The following is a 16,708-nucleotide window of genomic DNA, read 5'->3' on the forward strand; positions in this document are numbered from 1 at the left end:
ATTAATGACAAATAAAAATAGCAGCCAGCCCTTGAAATATTGACCCACAAACACACACTGCAACCATTCCATCCCCACTCAGTCTGGAAGAAGCAAGAAAAACAAAGGAAATCCCAGTAGCCACAACCATGCAGCAACTCTGAGTTTCAGGCTGATGTAATTTCTCTCCTCTGGGCTTTGAAGAGAGAGAGGGTCATTACTGCTCGCTCTCTTTCTTTTTCATCATGACACAGAACAAAGCTGAATATTCCTGTCGCTAACCTCTGCTACCATCTCTGTTTTATACACTACACAGGATTGTGTATTATAACAAGCATTTGTGAAATGAGCGTGGCTAATTTAAAGGAAAAGGGAAGTGCTTAGTACACAGTCATTATGACAAATAGAATATGAATTCCCTTGTGAGTCGGCATTGGCATTTAAAAAAAAAGAAAAGAAAAGAAGCTCCAAACATCCCCCTTCAAGTGACTGATTTTTATCATGCGGTTATTCAGTTATCGAGAGGTAGAATATCATTACGCCTATGACGGATGTTGTAATGATAATGCCTCCCTTGCACTCTTGCATGTGCCTTGATTTTAATCTTGCCTGAAAACGCAACAGATTTCCATTCTTATGTCTCACAGCCTTTTTTTTCCCGTCGTCAACAGGTGGACGGGGACAATTTCTTCTCTAGAGAAGGGAGCAGTTGCCATATCAACCGATGCATTGGATTAAGGCATTAGATTGCTCAGTCCAATCTGTGGATTTCAATGGAAGTGCAATCTGATATAAGAAACATGCCTTATTAAGACAACAGTACAGTGCATCATGGCCATACAGCATAGTGGTATCTTGACATCTTGTTGATGTGGTTTTTGATGAATTGCAATTAATGAACATGCTGCCAATGCAGGAATAACAAACAAGCTCTCTCACAAACCACATACAAGCATGTGACAATAGCACACACACTGTTTGTGCCGGAATGAATGTGACTGTGTCTAAGAGCTTCCATTTTTGTGCTGTTAAAAGGAGGCTGTGTTATGGCAGTGAGTGGGCGTGCGGTGAGTCAGTGAGGGACAACTATTTAATGGGGAGAAGCCTCATTTTCCTAGCCTCTCTTCCTGGTTGCACGGCCTGCCAGGGCGTTGCTAGGAGGAAGCTAGCACTGCCAGAAAAGATGACTTTGCCTTGATAGACATCCTCCTGCTGTCCAAGAGAAAAGGGAAAGATAGAGAGATGATCTGAATCGCTGCTGCCACTTCCTCCTCCACCACTGTTCCTTTCCTACTCCCCTTGAGGTGATCTGCTTCTCTTGTCTTCCTACTCATTTCTTTTGTATATTTTCATACTGCCTTTAAGGCATCTTTTTTTCCTGAATGTGATACTGTTGTTGTGCTGGAGACTCAGTACATACTAAAAGTTTTTGTCGTATCTCCTGTGTTTGACCTCATGAAAATGTAGATCTTCTGAGCATTTGATTAAACTTTTTTTCTGTTGTTGCCCAGGACTCAGTTTGTTGCTGTGCCAGTGGTGAAGGCAATAAAAACTAGGGCTTTAAGTTGTTAAAATTCACTAGAGCCAGAGTTATTTTAGCCTGGGGCGGGAGGTGGGGGGGGGGGGGGGGCCAATTTCTATCTCGATGGAGGTATGTTACTAAGTGCACCATACCTAAGAGCCAAGCACCTCATCGTTTGGAAGTTAGTAGGTGGGTTTTGCTTTTTCCAGTATGAAAAATGTTCTTGTGCTCATTTCCCTTATCTCTCTGCAAACTGTTTGTGAATAATTGCAAGGGAAAAATCTGCTGTCTGAACTGATGATACGATCCCATCTGGTTGTTTAAAGGCCGATTCTTATGTTTTTTTAGATAAAATGAAGCTAAATCCTCCTCCTCATGGCATTAGAGATTAGACCTGCAGTGTTTTCCTCTCATTGAAAAACAGAAATGATCCTGATTCATGATGCTCTTTTTCAAGAACCATACAGAGAATCGGGACACTGTGTTCAATATATATATGGGAGGCATATAATGGATGAGAAAATGCATTATGCAATTCCCTTATGTGGGAGTCTAGGCATATGCTTATACTATTTAAAGCCACTTGTCACGTCCCTTCACATCCTGAGCTCAAATATTAAATGTATGCAGTTATCTGGAGGACATCGCTAACCCTGGCTAGACGATCACAGTAAGTTACCCATTTCTGATGACTGTAGAGTTATCTTAGGCCAGCATGGGGTCAGTTATTTATTAGTCTAGTGGGACCAGCCCTCTGAGGACACAACTGGTATGACAACATGGTGGTGTAACTTTGCCATAAGAGTCAGTGAGTTACAACACCTTGCTTCGCCACAAAATCTACCATTGTTAAACTATCAAAGGCAAATTAAACCACATATCTGGTTCCAAACAAGACCATGGGCCCTATTTTAACCTTGTAAGCGCAAGTGCAAAGCGATAGGTCTTGGGCGCATAGACTGTGTGGGCATCGGCTTTTGTTCATGTATGTGAAGTGGAATATACAGTAGATTGGAGGATGTGGTGATTAAATAGTCTCTCTCAGCCAGTCACATTGATCAGGCTGTTCCAATGAACCATTCATAAGGCAGCAACCGCTAGTGGCCGTACTACCTATGACCGGAGCACCTAGTATAAGACCATGAAAATCCACATAGGGAGGGTGTGGGGATGGGGTATGATGAATCGACCCCAAAACACAGGACTTTCAAGCAGGGGAGCGTAGTTCCTGTCCTGGAAGTACTACTTAAGGGGACCAGCGTTTTATATGGAGCAAACATCGAACAAACATCACTATAACTCTGTGAACGTCTATCTGGACTTCGAAACATTTGGGGGTTGTGATTTTGAGCCCCACAATCAGGGACATGGTACAACATTCTGGACCCTATACATAGGCATCCTCTATGCGCCCTTCCCCGCATCCACAGCTATTCATTCCAGCATCTTTGTGTGCCCCCGTCTCATATGAGGGCCCAGTATACTTAGTCCAATTTTTCCCCCAGTCCGACACCCCTGCCCACAATAACACACAAACACACACAAATATGTCAACATTCAAGGCAAGGTACACAAACATGTACCAAACATGACAGGTAAAACACACTCAATTACACACACAGTAAACGCTATGACGTATACACTCTAATTATTTACACAGTTCTAATGTGCTTCTCATTTCTTTGCGGGAAAAGTAAACATGCAGTGATTGAAGTGACAGCGGAAAACTGTCGCAACAAAATCCTTTGCAAACATGTTGTTTAAGGCAAACAAAATGACTGCATGTCTCAGGATGACATGATAATGCGAGATGATGAACCTGCTGTCTTGTTCAAGTGAAATAATGAATCATCCACATTGCCTTGAGTTTGAAAAGGCTTAAAGAGGCAAACAGCACATTAATGCTACTCTTTTCGTCAACTCTTTCTCTGAGTGAAGTGCTTCTCCTTATCATGTAAAACCTTCATCCAGCTGAGGTTAAAGGTAAATGGCCCAGTCAGAAGCATTAGTACCTGCTTGAAACCTCTTCTATGCTGTGAAAAAAAAAGTTCAGATAGTGAAACCTTTGTTACTGTGAGCACACTTTCCTTCCCAAAAAAGATCAAAAATCTGGTTCAACCTAATAAAAAAACTACCTAAAAAAAACAACTGACAAAATGAAGAAAAGATCCAGCACCCTATATTATTTTCACAGACACAGTTTACCCTCTAAATGTGAAGGCATTAGACCTGTACAGACACAGCAGATAAGCTAACAGTTAACAGCTCGTACAACAGGATACATATACAGTGGACGGAATACTGCTGCAATAATACCATGACTCTACCCTGCATGAAGGTGGCTAATATATCTCTTTGAGACAAAGTTTGGATTTTGGAAAATATTCACAACATTCACATTTGCACAAATGGGTTAAATCTGTCTCAGCATGTAAAAAAATTGTGGTTTTATGCATGAATTTGCAACTGTAAAATCATAGACAGATAACACATTTACATTTTCTTACTAGCACTAATTAAGGGGGACATATTGTGTATATGGCTTTCTTTGATTTATTTGTTATCTATATATCTTTAACCACACTAGCGCTGTGGCTTTAAGAATGGCAATGTTGGTCCATCAGTCCCCCAGACTAAAATAGCTCAATAACTACCAGATGGATTACCATGAAATTTGGAACAGATACTGACGGTGCCTTAGAGGGCGAATCCTAATTACTTTGGTGATCCTCCAACCTTTCATCAAGCATCCCAACCAGGTCGAATATTTCACTTGTCCAGTGAAATATCTCAACATCTACCTGACGGATTGGCGCAAAACTTTGTACAGACATTCATGGTTCCCAGATGATGTATCCTTCTGACTTTGGTGATCCCATGACATTCCCTTTAGTGCCATTATGAGGTTAATATGTGTGCTTTTTAGTGAAATGTATCAACACATATTGGATGGATTGCCATGAAATTGAACACATGTTTAACTGATGATAAGAGTCTGGGTTGTGCACCTAGCTCAGAGGTAAAATGTCAAAGCACTGTGGAGTGCCTTTGTGGCTTCAGCTGATGGCAGGGGTGGCCATCACAATGGACATCAGACCAAAGTAATTTGCAACATATACATATTCATGGTATGATTCTTACTTTAAAGTTTAGGATATGTCTTTAAACTCTGTGCAAAAATAATTATAAAAAGGTTGCCATGGTTTTAGGAACCACTTCTGTAGAGAAATATGCCTGTCGTCAATTGGAGGGACAAACATGAGCTGGTCACGTTGGTGTGTTTTCTTTTCTTCTGCTGAATAAAGCCATCTAATGAATTGCTCTTTACATTGAGATAATTAAAGGAAAAGGAGAGATTCAATGAATTCTGTGGCGTGGGATTTCAAAAGCTTGTTCTAGTGATGATTAAAACCTAACAATAACACCTAGCTTTGATAGGACCTAAGGAGGACTCACATACTTGTAATGGGTTAGTACAACAGAATGGTGATGTAATAGATAGATAACATGACAAATCGTGGCCTACTAACTGTAATTCTGAAATATGTACTCAGCTCATGTTTTCGAAACAATTACAAATTCATTCTTTATCTGAGACTTATCTTCAGCTGAGACAATCTGTCTGGGCTCTGGTGTGTTTTTTATCACTATTCCAATAAATTGCATTTACAGGCAATAACAGGTTAAACATCCCATGTAAAAGAGAGTAACAGCTGTCATGGATCATGTACTGTTACAGTAAAAGGGAAAACACAACATGAATGAGCAATTAAATGAGTGAGTCAAAGAATATATTATTATGTTTATCATTATGAGTTCAAAAAAGCTGAGTTATATTGCAATGGCTTGTGATGATTTTCAATGTAGAATAGAGTAACATACTTACTCCTTAGCCAAACTGTTTGAATTACATCTTAGGATGCATATTTGACCCAGTTTTCAGTGATGCCTGCATGTTTCACCCTCTACACTCTTTTAGGCTTTCACTCATGAGGTTTAAGCTGGGTTTTGATTTCACTCGGAGAGGGCTTACGCACTAGCTTAGCCTCATCTTTGGATAAAATCCATGTTGCCTGGGCATTGTAGAGGCCCATGGCAGTGAGAGAGAGACAGAGAGTCAGATACTCAGCGAGTAAGAATTTGGAGGGAGTCTTATGACAGATGGTCCCACTCGATATCCGTGTCTGTGGGCAGTAATGTAACCAATGGCTCCCAAATACATTTTGGCATCTCTTCATCAATGAGGCTAGTGAGCCGAGTCTGCAGTTTCGAATGACTTCGCCCCTCTTGTCTTCCATAAGGCCCCAAATTTCACAGCCTCTGCTTCTTTTTTCCCCCGCATTATCTTTCCCTCTGCCTTCTGCCATCTCCATCATCCTGCTTTCGCCCTCATCATCACGCTTGCTCACCAGTTCACTCTGCTTCACCGTTTTACCCATACTAAGACTCCAATTCCACCCCACATCTCACCCCCTACATCTCCCTCCTCCGTCTGTCTGAAAAGAGTGTAAAGTCGGAGATAGCTGCGCAGCATTTCTTTGGCTGACTCCCTAAAAGGATTTTCTTGGGGGCTGATTTTCTGCTCCTTGTCTTCCTTCCTGGAATGAAGTCTTCTTGCTGCCAATGGTGCAGGTGGTGGGTAGTAAATTATACACACTTTCCTTTGAGCTAGTCAGCATCAGAAGTGAGTGGAGGGGGGGTTACACCCTGCAATTCCCGGACTATTATCACCACACACTACCTCCCACCAAACCAGCACCATTTTTCAAAAACATCTACAAACGCGAACCTGTGTCTATAAAACCACCACAATACATCATAGCATACACACGTAAAGGCATATATTCATATCACGATGCACAAACAAGCAAATCCTCCCTGACCATTGATACACCCACTCTACCTCAGCCACCCTCCCAGTCGCTGTCATCTCAGCAGCTCAATAAAGTCGATGCATAACAGTGTGTTCAAAGAGAAATGATGATCGTATCATGTGGGACTGCGATGTATTACAACGGAACGGACAGAGGCCGGAGGGCTCATCTGCATCAATCTGATTGGACAGGACATCTACTTTGGGCATTCTCTGTCTCTGTCTCTCTCTCTCTCTCTCTCTCTCTGTCTCTCTCTCTCTCTCTCTCTCTCTCTCTCTCTCTCTCTCTCTCTCTCTCTCAGTCCCTCTCGCTCTAACAGGTAGAGTAGTATTGATGGCCAATCCCCAGCAGTGGTTGGGAGCTGTTTGGGGGTCGTGGCAATGCACTAACATCTGTCACAGTGTTCTCTACAGCTCGTTATAAATCTGTCACACCAGAGAAGACAGGAACATGAATAAGACATGGGGCTGAGAGACCTGTGAAAGGGAAAGCATATGTTGTGGGGTCATGTGTATGTGTAATGGCAGCCTGTTGAGTTATGTATGGCATGCAAGCAGGTGTTCTGATAGCCATACATTTTTTGGTCTTTAAGCCATTCCTCGTACATCAGATGCTGCTGTCATATCGTAAAATCAATACAGGTGGTAAATGTCTTTCAAACAACAATTACAGGAACAGGCCAGGATGAATTTGGTCGCCTGATAGTTTGATGTCATTGTCTGACAGTGCTAAATGACCCAAATAATATTCTCTGATGCCAAATTTTAGAAATGTGTGCGCATCAAAGGAGGAACAAACAGTTGCACATTAATCAAGATTTGTATTCAAAATGTATCCGCTTTTCAAATGTGTTTTTCCTGCATTTGTCCTTCAGAGACAGACAACCATCATACCACCCAGAAGCCATTAGTCAGCCTTATACACAATGACCCCCAGAACATCCTCAATCAAACATGCCAGTGTGAAAAGCGATGAGAATACTTTGAAATCAGCCCTCAGCTGTCTGCTGGCAGCATGGGGAGTGTGATGAATACATAAATGCAGAAAAGGCCCAGCATGACTGCCACTTTCTAATTTGCTCAATACACTAATTCTGTTTAAATCAAACATAACTTTCTTAAAATACCTGCAAAAAAATCTGTTGAAATATTACAGCGAGCAAAGCAGTGCATTGCTCTCACTCTCTTTATTTATTTATATTGTATTTGGAAAAAAAAATGTCTCTGTGCTTCAAAAAAACACTGGCCCTGTTTACTTAAATTAGAAGATTACTAAAATCCCTGCTCATGGTGACATTTAGCACGCTGCCGATGATTCCTTTGAATACAGATCAGACGTGGCATTTAAGTGAATTGACGTTTTTCTCGAAGTTAATCAGCAGACCGAGCCTTCTGACTCAAAAGCCATAATCTTTCAAAGTCTTCATGTTTTTTCAATTTTTATAATTGGATACTTAGAAATGTCTCTGTGGTCCTTTTAAGAGTACTTTGAGAACTGCCAAATGTATGTGACACAGAGATATCCCACTGCAGGAGAGTCATACTGACCAGCTGTTCCTGTGCAGCACAGAGGACAAAACCTGTAGGCCTATACTAAGCAGATCCAGCATTTAACAGCCATGACCTCCCTCTGTCTCCCTTCCTTCATTCGTCTCTCTCTTTCTGCAGCAGTTGCCAGACATCGCTGACTCTGGCTATTCTAAAAGAAAAGCTGGAGGAATACATATTCTTTTGTGTGTGTGTCATTCCACAGCGGACTACAGGTTCCATTGGGCCTCCCTTGTGTCATCCACACTGTATGGTGTGAATGGCATAGGTATAGAGGGACAAGTATAGGTTTGTAATCCACAGAACTGCACTGTCCATTACATAACAGGTGCAGTGTGACAAAGAAGTAGAATTTTGCATTGGGAGTCTCTTCGAGGAGATAAGATGAGTTGTAAGGAAGCAGACAACAATCAAGTATAACAGTAATGTAGAGTAAGCAATCAGCAGGGAACCAAACAATCACAACACTTAACATACAGCACTGCAATAATATCCACAACACATAAAAACATGGCACTTTGCACAAATACAATACCAACACGTGCAAGCCCTGTGATATACTGTTAATCACACATTCTTCGTTGCACTTTTTCACAACAAATGCAAGAACAGTCCACACAAGCCCAGCAGCAATGTGGGCATCTCTCACTGTGTTATCAGAAGCTTAAACCAATAGGATGGCACAAGTTCAAGACACAACTTTTCAGGCTATCAGGAGGCACGACATCCATTTTCAAGTGTGTTTGTTTGTGTGTCTCAGCGTTCGTTCAACCAATCCAAAATCCGGACAAATCCTTAGCCGCTGGTTGGTTTTGTTTTTTGTGCTACTGAACCATTTTGGAGTGGCAGAAGACGGACGTGTTCAACAATTTTTGCATTACTTTTCATATAAATTAAATGTTCTGCTTATATGCTACCTAATCAGTTTCGACTGGGTGGGCTCTAGGGGGAGGCGTGCCCTGTAGAGTCAGCCTATCATAGCTGGTAGATATTTGGTTAATCTGACAATAAATATAATGAAGATCAGCTACACCAGTTTGTAAGTCTATCATGTGTTTATTTACTTCTTAAATACAAACGTGTGGATGTATTTATAACCAAATCATATTTTTTAAACTGGCTGAGCTAATCTTTCCAGTTACCCTGTGGCAACAGCAGAAGTAGCCTGTCTAGTCTGGAATCACCGGATTATTATTATTATTATTATTATTATTATTATGGAATGGCTAAAAAGAGTAGGCCTAATACTCAGCCTTTCTAATAGTTAATTTTCTTTACCACAAACTGGACCAACAGTGTGCAACCAACAAAGGTTAAGATGACAGGATGCTGAGTAGTGGGGCTTACACTGTGAGGGACTAAATGGTAAAAGGTATACCTCTGCCGCAACATCACTTAGCTGATTAGGGTACCAGCAGGCCTTTATACAGCCCATTGGGGAGCTTATGACGAATTAAAATAACCACTGGGTAATTAACAGTAGCTGGTAAAATGACCTGATCATCACCCCCCCCCCTCGTGTAGAGCCGGTAAAGACACAGTCCCACATAAGACATTAAAAAACAAAAACAAATCCATTAACAAGATTTATGCAGCATTATTAAAATCAACGGGACAATGATAGCGAAATGGCAGCATTCCATCACGTTTAGAGCACAGCAAGTGATGAGTTGTCAAGCAGACAATCAGATGGAAGATATTACATTACCCATGCCAACACTTTCAAAGCCATTATTTACATTTTTTTTATTGAGGAAAAAGAGAAAAAAAAGAAGTGCACTGCAAGTTCTCTTAAAGGAACACGCCGCCTTATTGGGACTTTAGCTTATTCACAGTAACCCCCAGAGTTAGATAAGTCCATACATACCCTTCTCATCTCTGTTCGTGTTGTAGCTCTTTCTGACGGCTCCACCAGTAGCTTAGCCTAGCACGGATCCTGAAGGTAATCGGTTCCAGCTAGCCTACTGCTCCGAATAAGTGACAAAATAACGCCAACATGTTCCTATTTACATGTTGTGATTTGTATAGTCACAGGGTGTACAAATAACAAGGTCACATGAGACACAGCCATCTTCTAACTGTATATAAACTGGGAACTATATTCTCAGAAAGACTAGGTTAGCAGGCCCGACCGGCCTCATTTATCCCGTTTCCATGTAGTTGTATTGTTGTCAGCCGCGGCAGGCGAGGAAGGCGGGGAGGAAGGAGAAGCAAGGACGCCGGTCGGGCCTGCTAACCCGGCTAATGAAACTACCACACAAATCGCAACTGCCAAGACTCCTACTCACCAACGCCAGATCGATGTCACGCACAATAGATGAGCTACAAATACACATGAAACTGCTGCATGATGATTATCATCGAAGCCTGGCTGAATACACTCATCCTAGACGGCAGCTAGCAGCTGGCAGCTAGCAGGACGAGCTAGCGGCAGGATGTCTGAGTTGAAAACGCATTTTGTTGTCACGTAAGAGCCCTGTTCATGTTGCACATACATTATAATTGCATTTTGTGTCTGTTAAGAGGCACAAAGGCACTCTTTAGAATATACCCCCAAAACTGCCATTTTAGCTAACTGGGAGCTATGGGCATTAGCTGCAGCAACTCCAGTTTGCTAGGACCGATTCTGTTCGTTTTTCTTGCTATCGACAGTACTCATATAATTATAGCGATCAAGATTAACATAAAAATTGCCCGGAGTTCTCCTTTAATAGGCTGTGGTCATGCTCTGAACTTCAACTTTCTCAGGTTATTACAGACTTTGCTGATGCTCCCGTCCCTGCAAGATCCAGATTGGCTCTCCCGAGTGATGACTGGCTGTTACGAGATAAGTGAGGCATTAACATTAAAATTGATCAGAATGGCAGTACATGCAGTTAAATCGTGCATAGTTTATGCATTTGTTATCATCCTTGCCAGTGCCTTATCTTGATCTCTATAAAGTACGAGAACTGAGGGGAAATGTAATAAATATGGGGTGGGGCTGTTCCACTAACCACATTCTGTGACAGTATTGCAAGCTAATGGCATCTAAAAACCTTGTGATCAGATAAGCTATTACCAAAATAGATAGATATTATTCTGAGTTTTTGATCCCGGTGTTAAAATCACCCTATTCATCCTCTCCAATTGCTCCAGTCTATAAATAGGACAGTATCTGCCAGGTGTGTGGTCAAGCAGTATATCCAGCCTTGAGCTGTCATCTTTAAACGATAAGAGCATGGAAAGAACTGAATAGTTGAGTGTTTCTGTGTGCATGGTGTCGGAGTGACATCCTCGTTAATATATGTTCAACCAGTGCAAGGACAAAGAAAGCCAAAGGACAAATATGACACTGCAACTACTCCTCTCACTTGGCTGGCAAATTTTCCTCATCACCTCACTCCTATCTTAACTCTCCTCATGCTCTCGTTTTGTCCACTCATGTTTATTCAGGTCTTGATCATAATTCTCCTCTCTCTACTGGTACTCATGGGTATTTTTTATCCTCATTGCTCTTCTCACCCTTAATTTCCATGCTTTTCTTCTTTTCTACAGCCACTATCTTCTCCATCCACCCCACCACCCACTCCCTGTTTACCTCCACCCACCCCTCCCTATTTGCCAAGCTCCTGTCACTGCCGTGGGATGACAGTGAACAAAAGAGCGAAACAAAAGGTCAACTTATCCCAGTTGTCACTCAACACTCACAACCCTGCCTTGTGTCTAGTGCAAGAGTCCGGGGCCACCCATTGATTCTCACGTCAACGACTGCACATTATTAAACGCTCACCAGAAACTAATCACTAATCACCCACTTCTGTGAATATTTGATAATCAGGAGCCTAACCGTAAACAGCAATTAATCATGTTAAATGATACCCAATCAAGGCTAACGAAAGGCAATTCAAGCAGAGGAAGTAAGCTCTGAATAATTTTCAATGAGCAATAAAAAGCTCTGCAGTTACAAATTCAATTCAATTCAATTCAATTCAATTCAATTCAATTTTATTTATAGTATCAAATCATAACAAGAGTTATCTCGAGACACTTTACAGATAGAGTAGGTCTAGACCACACTCTATAAAGCCCCAACAATTCCAATAGTTCCCCCAAGAGCAAGCATTAGCAGTGGCTATTGCGACAGTGGCGAGGAAAAACTCTATTCACATCCTTTATGTTTTGTACAGCACCATTAACAACTTATGTATGTCCTTAGGCTTCTGTACAGGCATGTCATTGTGTTATAACACAGTGTAATGTAATTATAATATTATCTGGGGGATTGTCAATAAAACAACTTTAAGATCATTAATAAGAGTTCAGTGTGCATATTCTCTACCAAGTCTAATGGCAAATTATTTGCTGGAAAGTCGTTTAATTACTATACTTTTGTATCCCAAGCTACATCGACTGGCAAACTAGCCATCTTTTTTAGTTTATCTCTGCAGTAGCAACCTGGATTATCTCCTCTGTATACTTCAGGTTTATTTAAAGAGCCTGAATGCCACTTTGCTTCATGTGAGCCCAATCAGGATTTAAGTTTACAAAAGTAATGTGAATTATAATACTAGATATCTGTGACATCGTTGAAGACCACAGCTAAATGACATGGGATAATTATAACAATAAAATGGAATTTCACTATTGAGGGATCAAGTACTTTTTTCTTTAAAAGGCATGCCATATTATCTTTCTGTGCCTGACAAGGGCACTATGAATAGCAATGACTCATCAAGGCCTTTGTGCAACTTTGTGGGGGAAAAGTACAGGCTGGTAACTAAGTGCAGGGAACATAAACAGCATTTGAAGGTCCCTATGAACCTATTAAAGTCTTAATGATTAAGTTAGAATTTTTAATCACTTTTTGCAGTGAACTGTATGGCAGTACCTTTCAGTGACTGAGCGAGATGACCTTGACTAAAATAATTTCATTGCTAATTTCCTGTCTGGTTTGTGGAGGTGTGTGCATTCTAAGCACTCATGCGGAATCCAAATGAGGCATTTCAGACATTTCAAGGAAAAAGGCTGAAGGGTGATAAATGTGCATGAACATGATTGTGGTGCTCATCCTTCAAAGGAGACATAAAAACTAGAAATATTTTTCTCTCCTGCAATTACAGAAGTGAGTATTGGTGCTGGAATTATATTTGATCATCTGATCAAATGATTTGTATTGCACGTAACATATCCTTAGCTGCTGTGCTCTAACTCAATGCTTCCACCTAGCTTTTCAACCACAGAAGACACCTTGCTTTAGTACAGAGGCACAGCACTTTGCAGATGGCAAAACACACACACACACACACACACACACACACACACACACACACACACACACACACACACACACACAGCCATTGCATTGTACTCACAGAGGCACATGGATTATCATCAATATACCCGAGAAACCACACTGACTGATCAACATGTGAAATGAACAACATCAGCTCATGGCCCAAAAAACGTGCAAGATCAAGGCAGTCAAGACTTTTACCATCAGCCTTCTTGCCTGCTCATAACTAAAAGCGACTGAGCAAAGGAGACTGCCTTTTTGACGTGCCATGTGGGCCCAAGTAATCAAATTAAATAGCAGGGGAAATGTATTGCGATTGGGGGAATCGCGCTTACCTTCCTGCACAGCCTGGAAAGGGTTGTTTGGCTCGATAAGTTTCACAGAGTGGGTGATTTTCTCGCTCTGCAGAATGTCATCGTTCAGACTCAGATCTGAGATGGCAAGTTGGAAAATCTCGTCATCTCTGCCAGCGTTTTCCTCGAATATGGCACCTGTTGAATTAAATAATCACAGGTTATTTCGAGAGAAAACGCGAAGAGGTGAAGTAGAGTTGAAGGTGGAGGAAGTAGTAAATGAGTTGTACCTTCATTAATGGACCATCGCTATATTACATACGAAATAGAAGCTTTTAATGTTATTGTCCAAAACAGGTCAAAGGGATGCATACTTTTATAATTGCAAGTGGAATATATCTTTTTGTGGTTTATTTCGCCTTGCGCAATATGTGCGTCTCAAGATTTCAGCACCATGGAGAGCGACACGGCCACATCACAAAAACTACTTTGATGCATAAAGTAGCCAGAATTAGAAAAGAAATGGCTGTCGTGTCTACTAGATCGATGGCACACTAGCCAATAAGCATTATAGGCATAGTGTGGGAGGCATGCTGAAGCTTAACTGTCTCTCTGTCTCTCCCCCTCCCCTCTTTCCCCTTCTTTCTTCCTCTGTTTATGGCATCAGCTGCTATTGGGAGACGCACATAATATATCACAAAAAAGGTTTCAGGAAATGAAAAGTATAATTGGGGTACCCTAACGTTATGCGAGGCATCAGCCAATATTATCTGGATGGAGTCCCACCTCAGTATTAAGCCAGTGACTGAGCACCTGCTGCTTGCCAGACTGTTGCAGTAAACAGTGAACACCAGCAGCAGCAGCTACAGCAGCAGCGGAGGGGCACCGAGACGAATTTGCTCACAGTGACATTGATATTTTTATATTTTTATCTGAGATTACAGATAGACATTATAAGTGGCTACGTAGCTGTGTGCATGAAAAAGGGACACAAACCAAAGCAATTACTCAATGTGTGTGTGTGTGTGTGTGTGTGTGTGTGTGTGTGTGTGTGTGTGTGTGTGTGTGTGTGTGTGTGTGTGTGTGTGTGTGTGCTTGTGTGTGTGTTTGTGTGTTTGTGTGTTTGTGCGTGTGGATCATGTATGTATTTTAAAACTGTGACATGCAATGCGATGTTTAGGGACAAACAGAATCATTTGAACAGCATTATGAGTTTAACGCATTCCCCCATTTCTGAAAAAATGGCAGCTCTGGTTTTAAGTTTGAGAACAAGGAGGCTCTATGCGTTTTGCATCTCTAAATCGAAACTCCACTGACATTCCCTCTCTCTTGTTATTGACATTGCAGTCACGTTCCGGTGAAAGTTGAGGCTTGTCGGTTACAGACAAGAGGTAGCTTGGTCTAAAAAAGCCTCAGCCATTTGGCTATTAGACATTAATTTCGTCAAAGCTTCGACGATACAGGCCTTCTTACTGTAGTCCGTGTTTTGAATACAAAATTGCAATTTAGAGGCCGACAGTGGTGAGATTTAGATCTGAAGCTAGCATTAATGCGTTAATTTGCCATCGAAAAGTGTAAGACATGCGTGCAGAAATAGGCTAAACTAAATAACTGTAATACATACAGAAAATAGCTGTGGCAGTAAAGGTCAACGGCATGGCCGCTTACAAAACGCCAACTTTTCAACTCGCATGTGAGTCAAAGTCTTGCTTAAACACAGAATACAAGCTGAATTGACTATTTATCCCGCCCTCTCACCAAAACCCTGTGATCAACACAGTATGCACTGGCTGAGCTTTATCCCCGCACGCTTTGTCTTTACACCTGTCTAACCAAACAGCGTGCTGTTTTGTCGGACACTTACCGATATGTATGATGGAGTCCGCTTTGGCCGAATTGCACTGCAATATCCACAGGGAAAGGCAGATCAGCAGCAACTCCATCTCGGGATTTGAGCGAAGCGGCTCATCCAAGCTCTGCTCGGCTGTCCTGTACTGTCCAAATGGAGCACCCAAAGAAAAAGAAAAAAAAAAGAGGATCAAAACCCAGTGCAAAACAGAACCGCGGTCCTCCTCCTGGCAGACCAGACCCGCATGAAACCCTACAGAAATGATCAGTTTTTTTCCTCTTTTTTTTTAACCAACAAAAACAAGCAGACCGCAGGAAGGTGGGATCAAAAAGACGAGGAAGAACCGACGGGGACCCGAGGTATGACTGAAGGTAGCCCGGTGAGAGAGACCGGCGTTACCTATCTCACTCTCGCCTCTCTCCCTGCGCTCCGGCGTCTAAAGCGTGGCAAGCAGCAAAAAATGCGGAGGAGGGACACCCCTCTAACTACACACGGAGAGACGCTCACATACACACTAGTCTACTAAAACACAGACACACACACACACACACACACACACACACACGCACGCGCACGCACGCACACACACACACACACACACACACACACACACACACACGCACGCACACGCACGCACACACACACACACACACACACACACACACACACACACACACACACACACACACACTTCAGTTCTGTCTCGATCACGTGACTGCAGAGACTTCACGACTCAGCTGCTGTCCCGACAAGCTGGGTAGAAATGATTTGGACTAGCCGGAGAAAGACGCTTGAAGAGCAGATATCCTATTTAAACACATGATTGGAGGTAACAAAAAGTCTATCAGCCTATATACTGAAAAGAAAGACAAGTGCTGACAAAGCTCACGCGCAAAACCAAACATAAATTGGCTCGAGAGATGAAAAGTCGATGGCGGTGTAAACAGTTTACTTTTGGAGAAGTTGCCGTTTTCCAGTGATGGTGTGAGGGCACAGAGCGGCTGAGACACATTTTCAGCGTAGTACTTCACTTGCGACGGACCGCAGCTGATGTGGCAGAGAAAAGGATTTACAAACCATGTTCCTCGGCGAGGGCTGATCGATGAGGGACAGACGTGACAGAAGCCACAACGCCTGACTGAACCGGGGCACAGCTGACACTGAGTTACCGGAGGAGCATTTTGCAGAGGAACAAACACAAATAGCCCAATGTTGTGTTATAGCTGCATGACTTGATTAATTGATTGTTGCTTTAGCAAAATGTACGCCCTTGTTGTTTTTTTATCGCGGGATTAGGGCATTGGGGCTCATTTAAAGGATAGTTTGTTGTGTGTGATTTAGACTACAGGGTGCCAGTAATTCTTACTGG

At 42.1% G+C, this 16,708-nt stretch overlaps 1 protein-coding gene across 2 annotated transcripts in view; it reads right to left on the reverse strand.

Moving 5' to 3' along the window:
* Positions 1 to 15,881, reverse strand: part of grid1a (glutamate receptor, ionotropic, delta 1a) — a 289,882-nt gene extending 274,001 nt beyond the window's left edge. Inside the window, exons 1-2 of one of the 2 annotated variants that reach the window (XM_031308223.2) lie at positions 15,355 to 15,878; positions 13,533 to 13,688 (exon numbers count right to left, since the gene is read on the reverse strand). In XM_031308223.2, coding sequence (XP_031164083.1) covers positions 13,533 to 13,688; positions 15,355 to 15,433 — 235 coding nt within the window. In that variant the 5' untranslated portion in view covers positions 15,434 to 15,878. Of the gene's footprint in view, positions 1 to 13,532; positions 13,689 to 15,354 lie in introns of both variants that reach the window. The other variant, XM_031308230.2, reaches the window with a different exon arrangement.
* Positions 15,882 to 16,708: the final 827 nt, after the last annotated feature.

The sequence above is a fragment of the Sander lucioperca genome, chromosome 15 (genome assembly GCF_008315115.2).
Source record: "Sander lucioperca isolate FBNREF2018 chromosome 15, SLUC_FBN_1.2, whole genome shotgun sequence".
In the NCBI taxonomy this organism is placed as follows: domain Eukaryota; kingdom Metazoa; phylum Chordata; class Actinopteri; order Perciformes; family Percidae; genus Sander; species Sander lucioperca.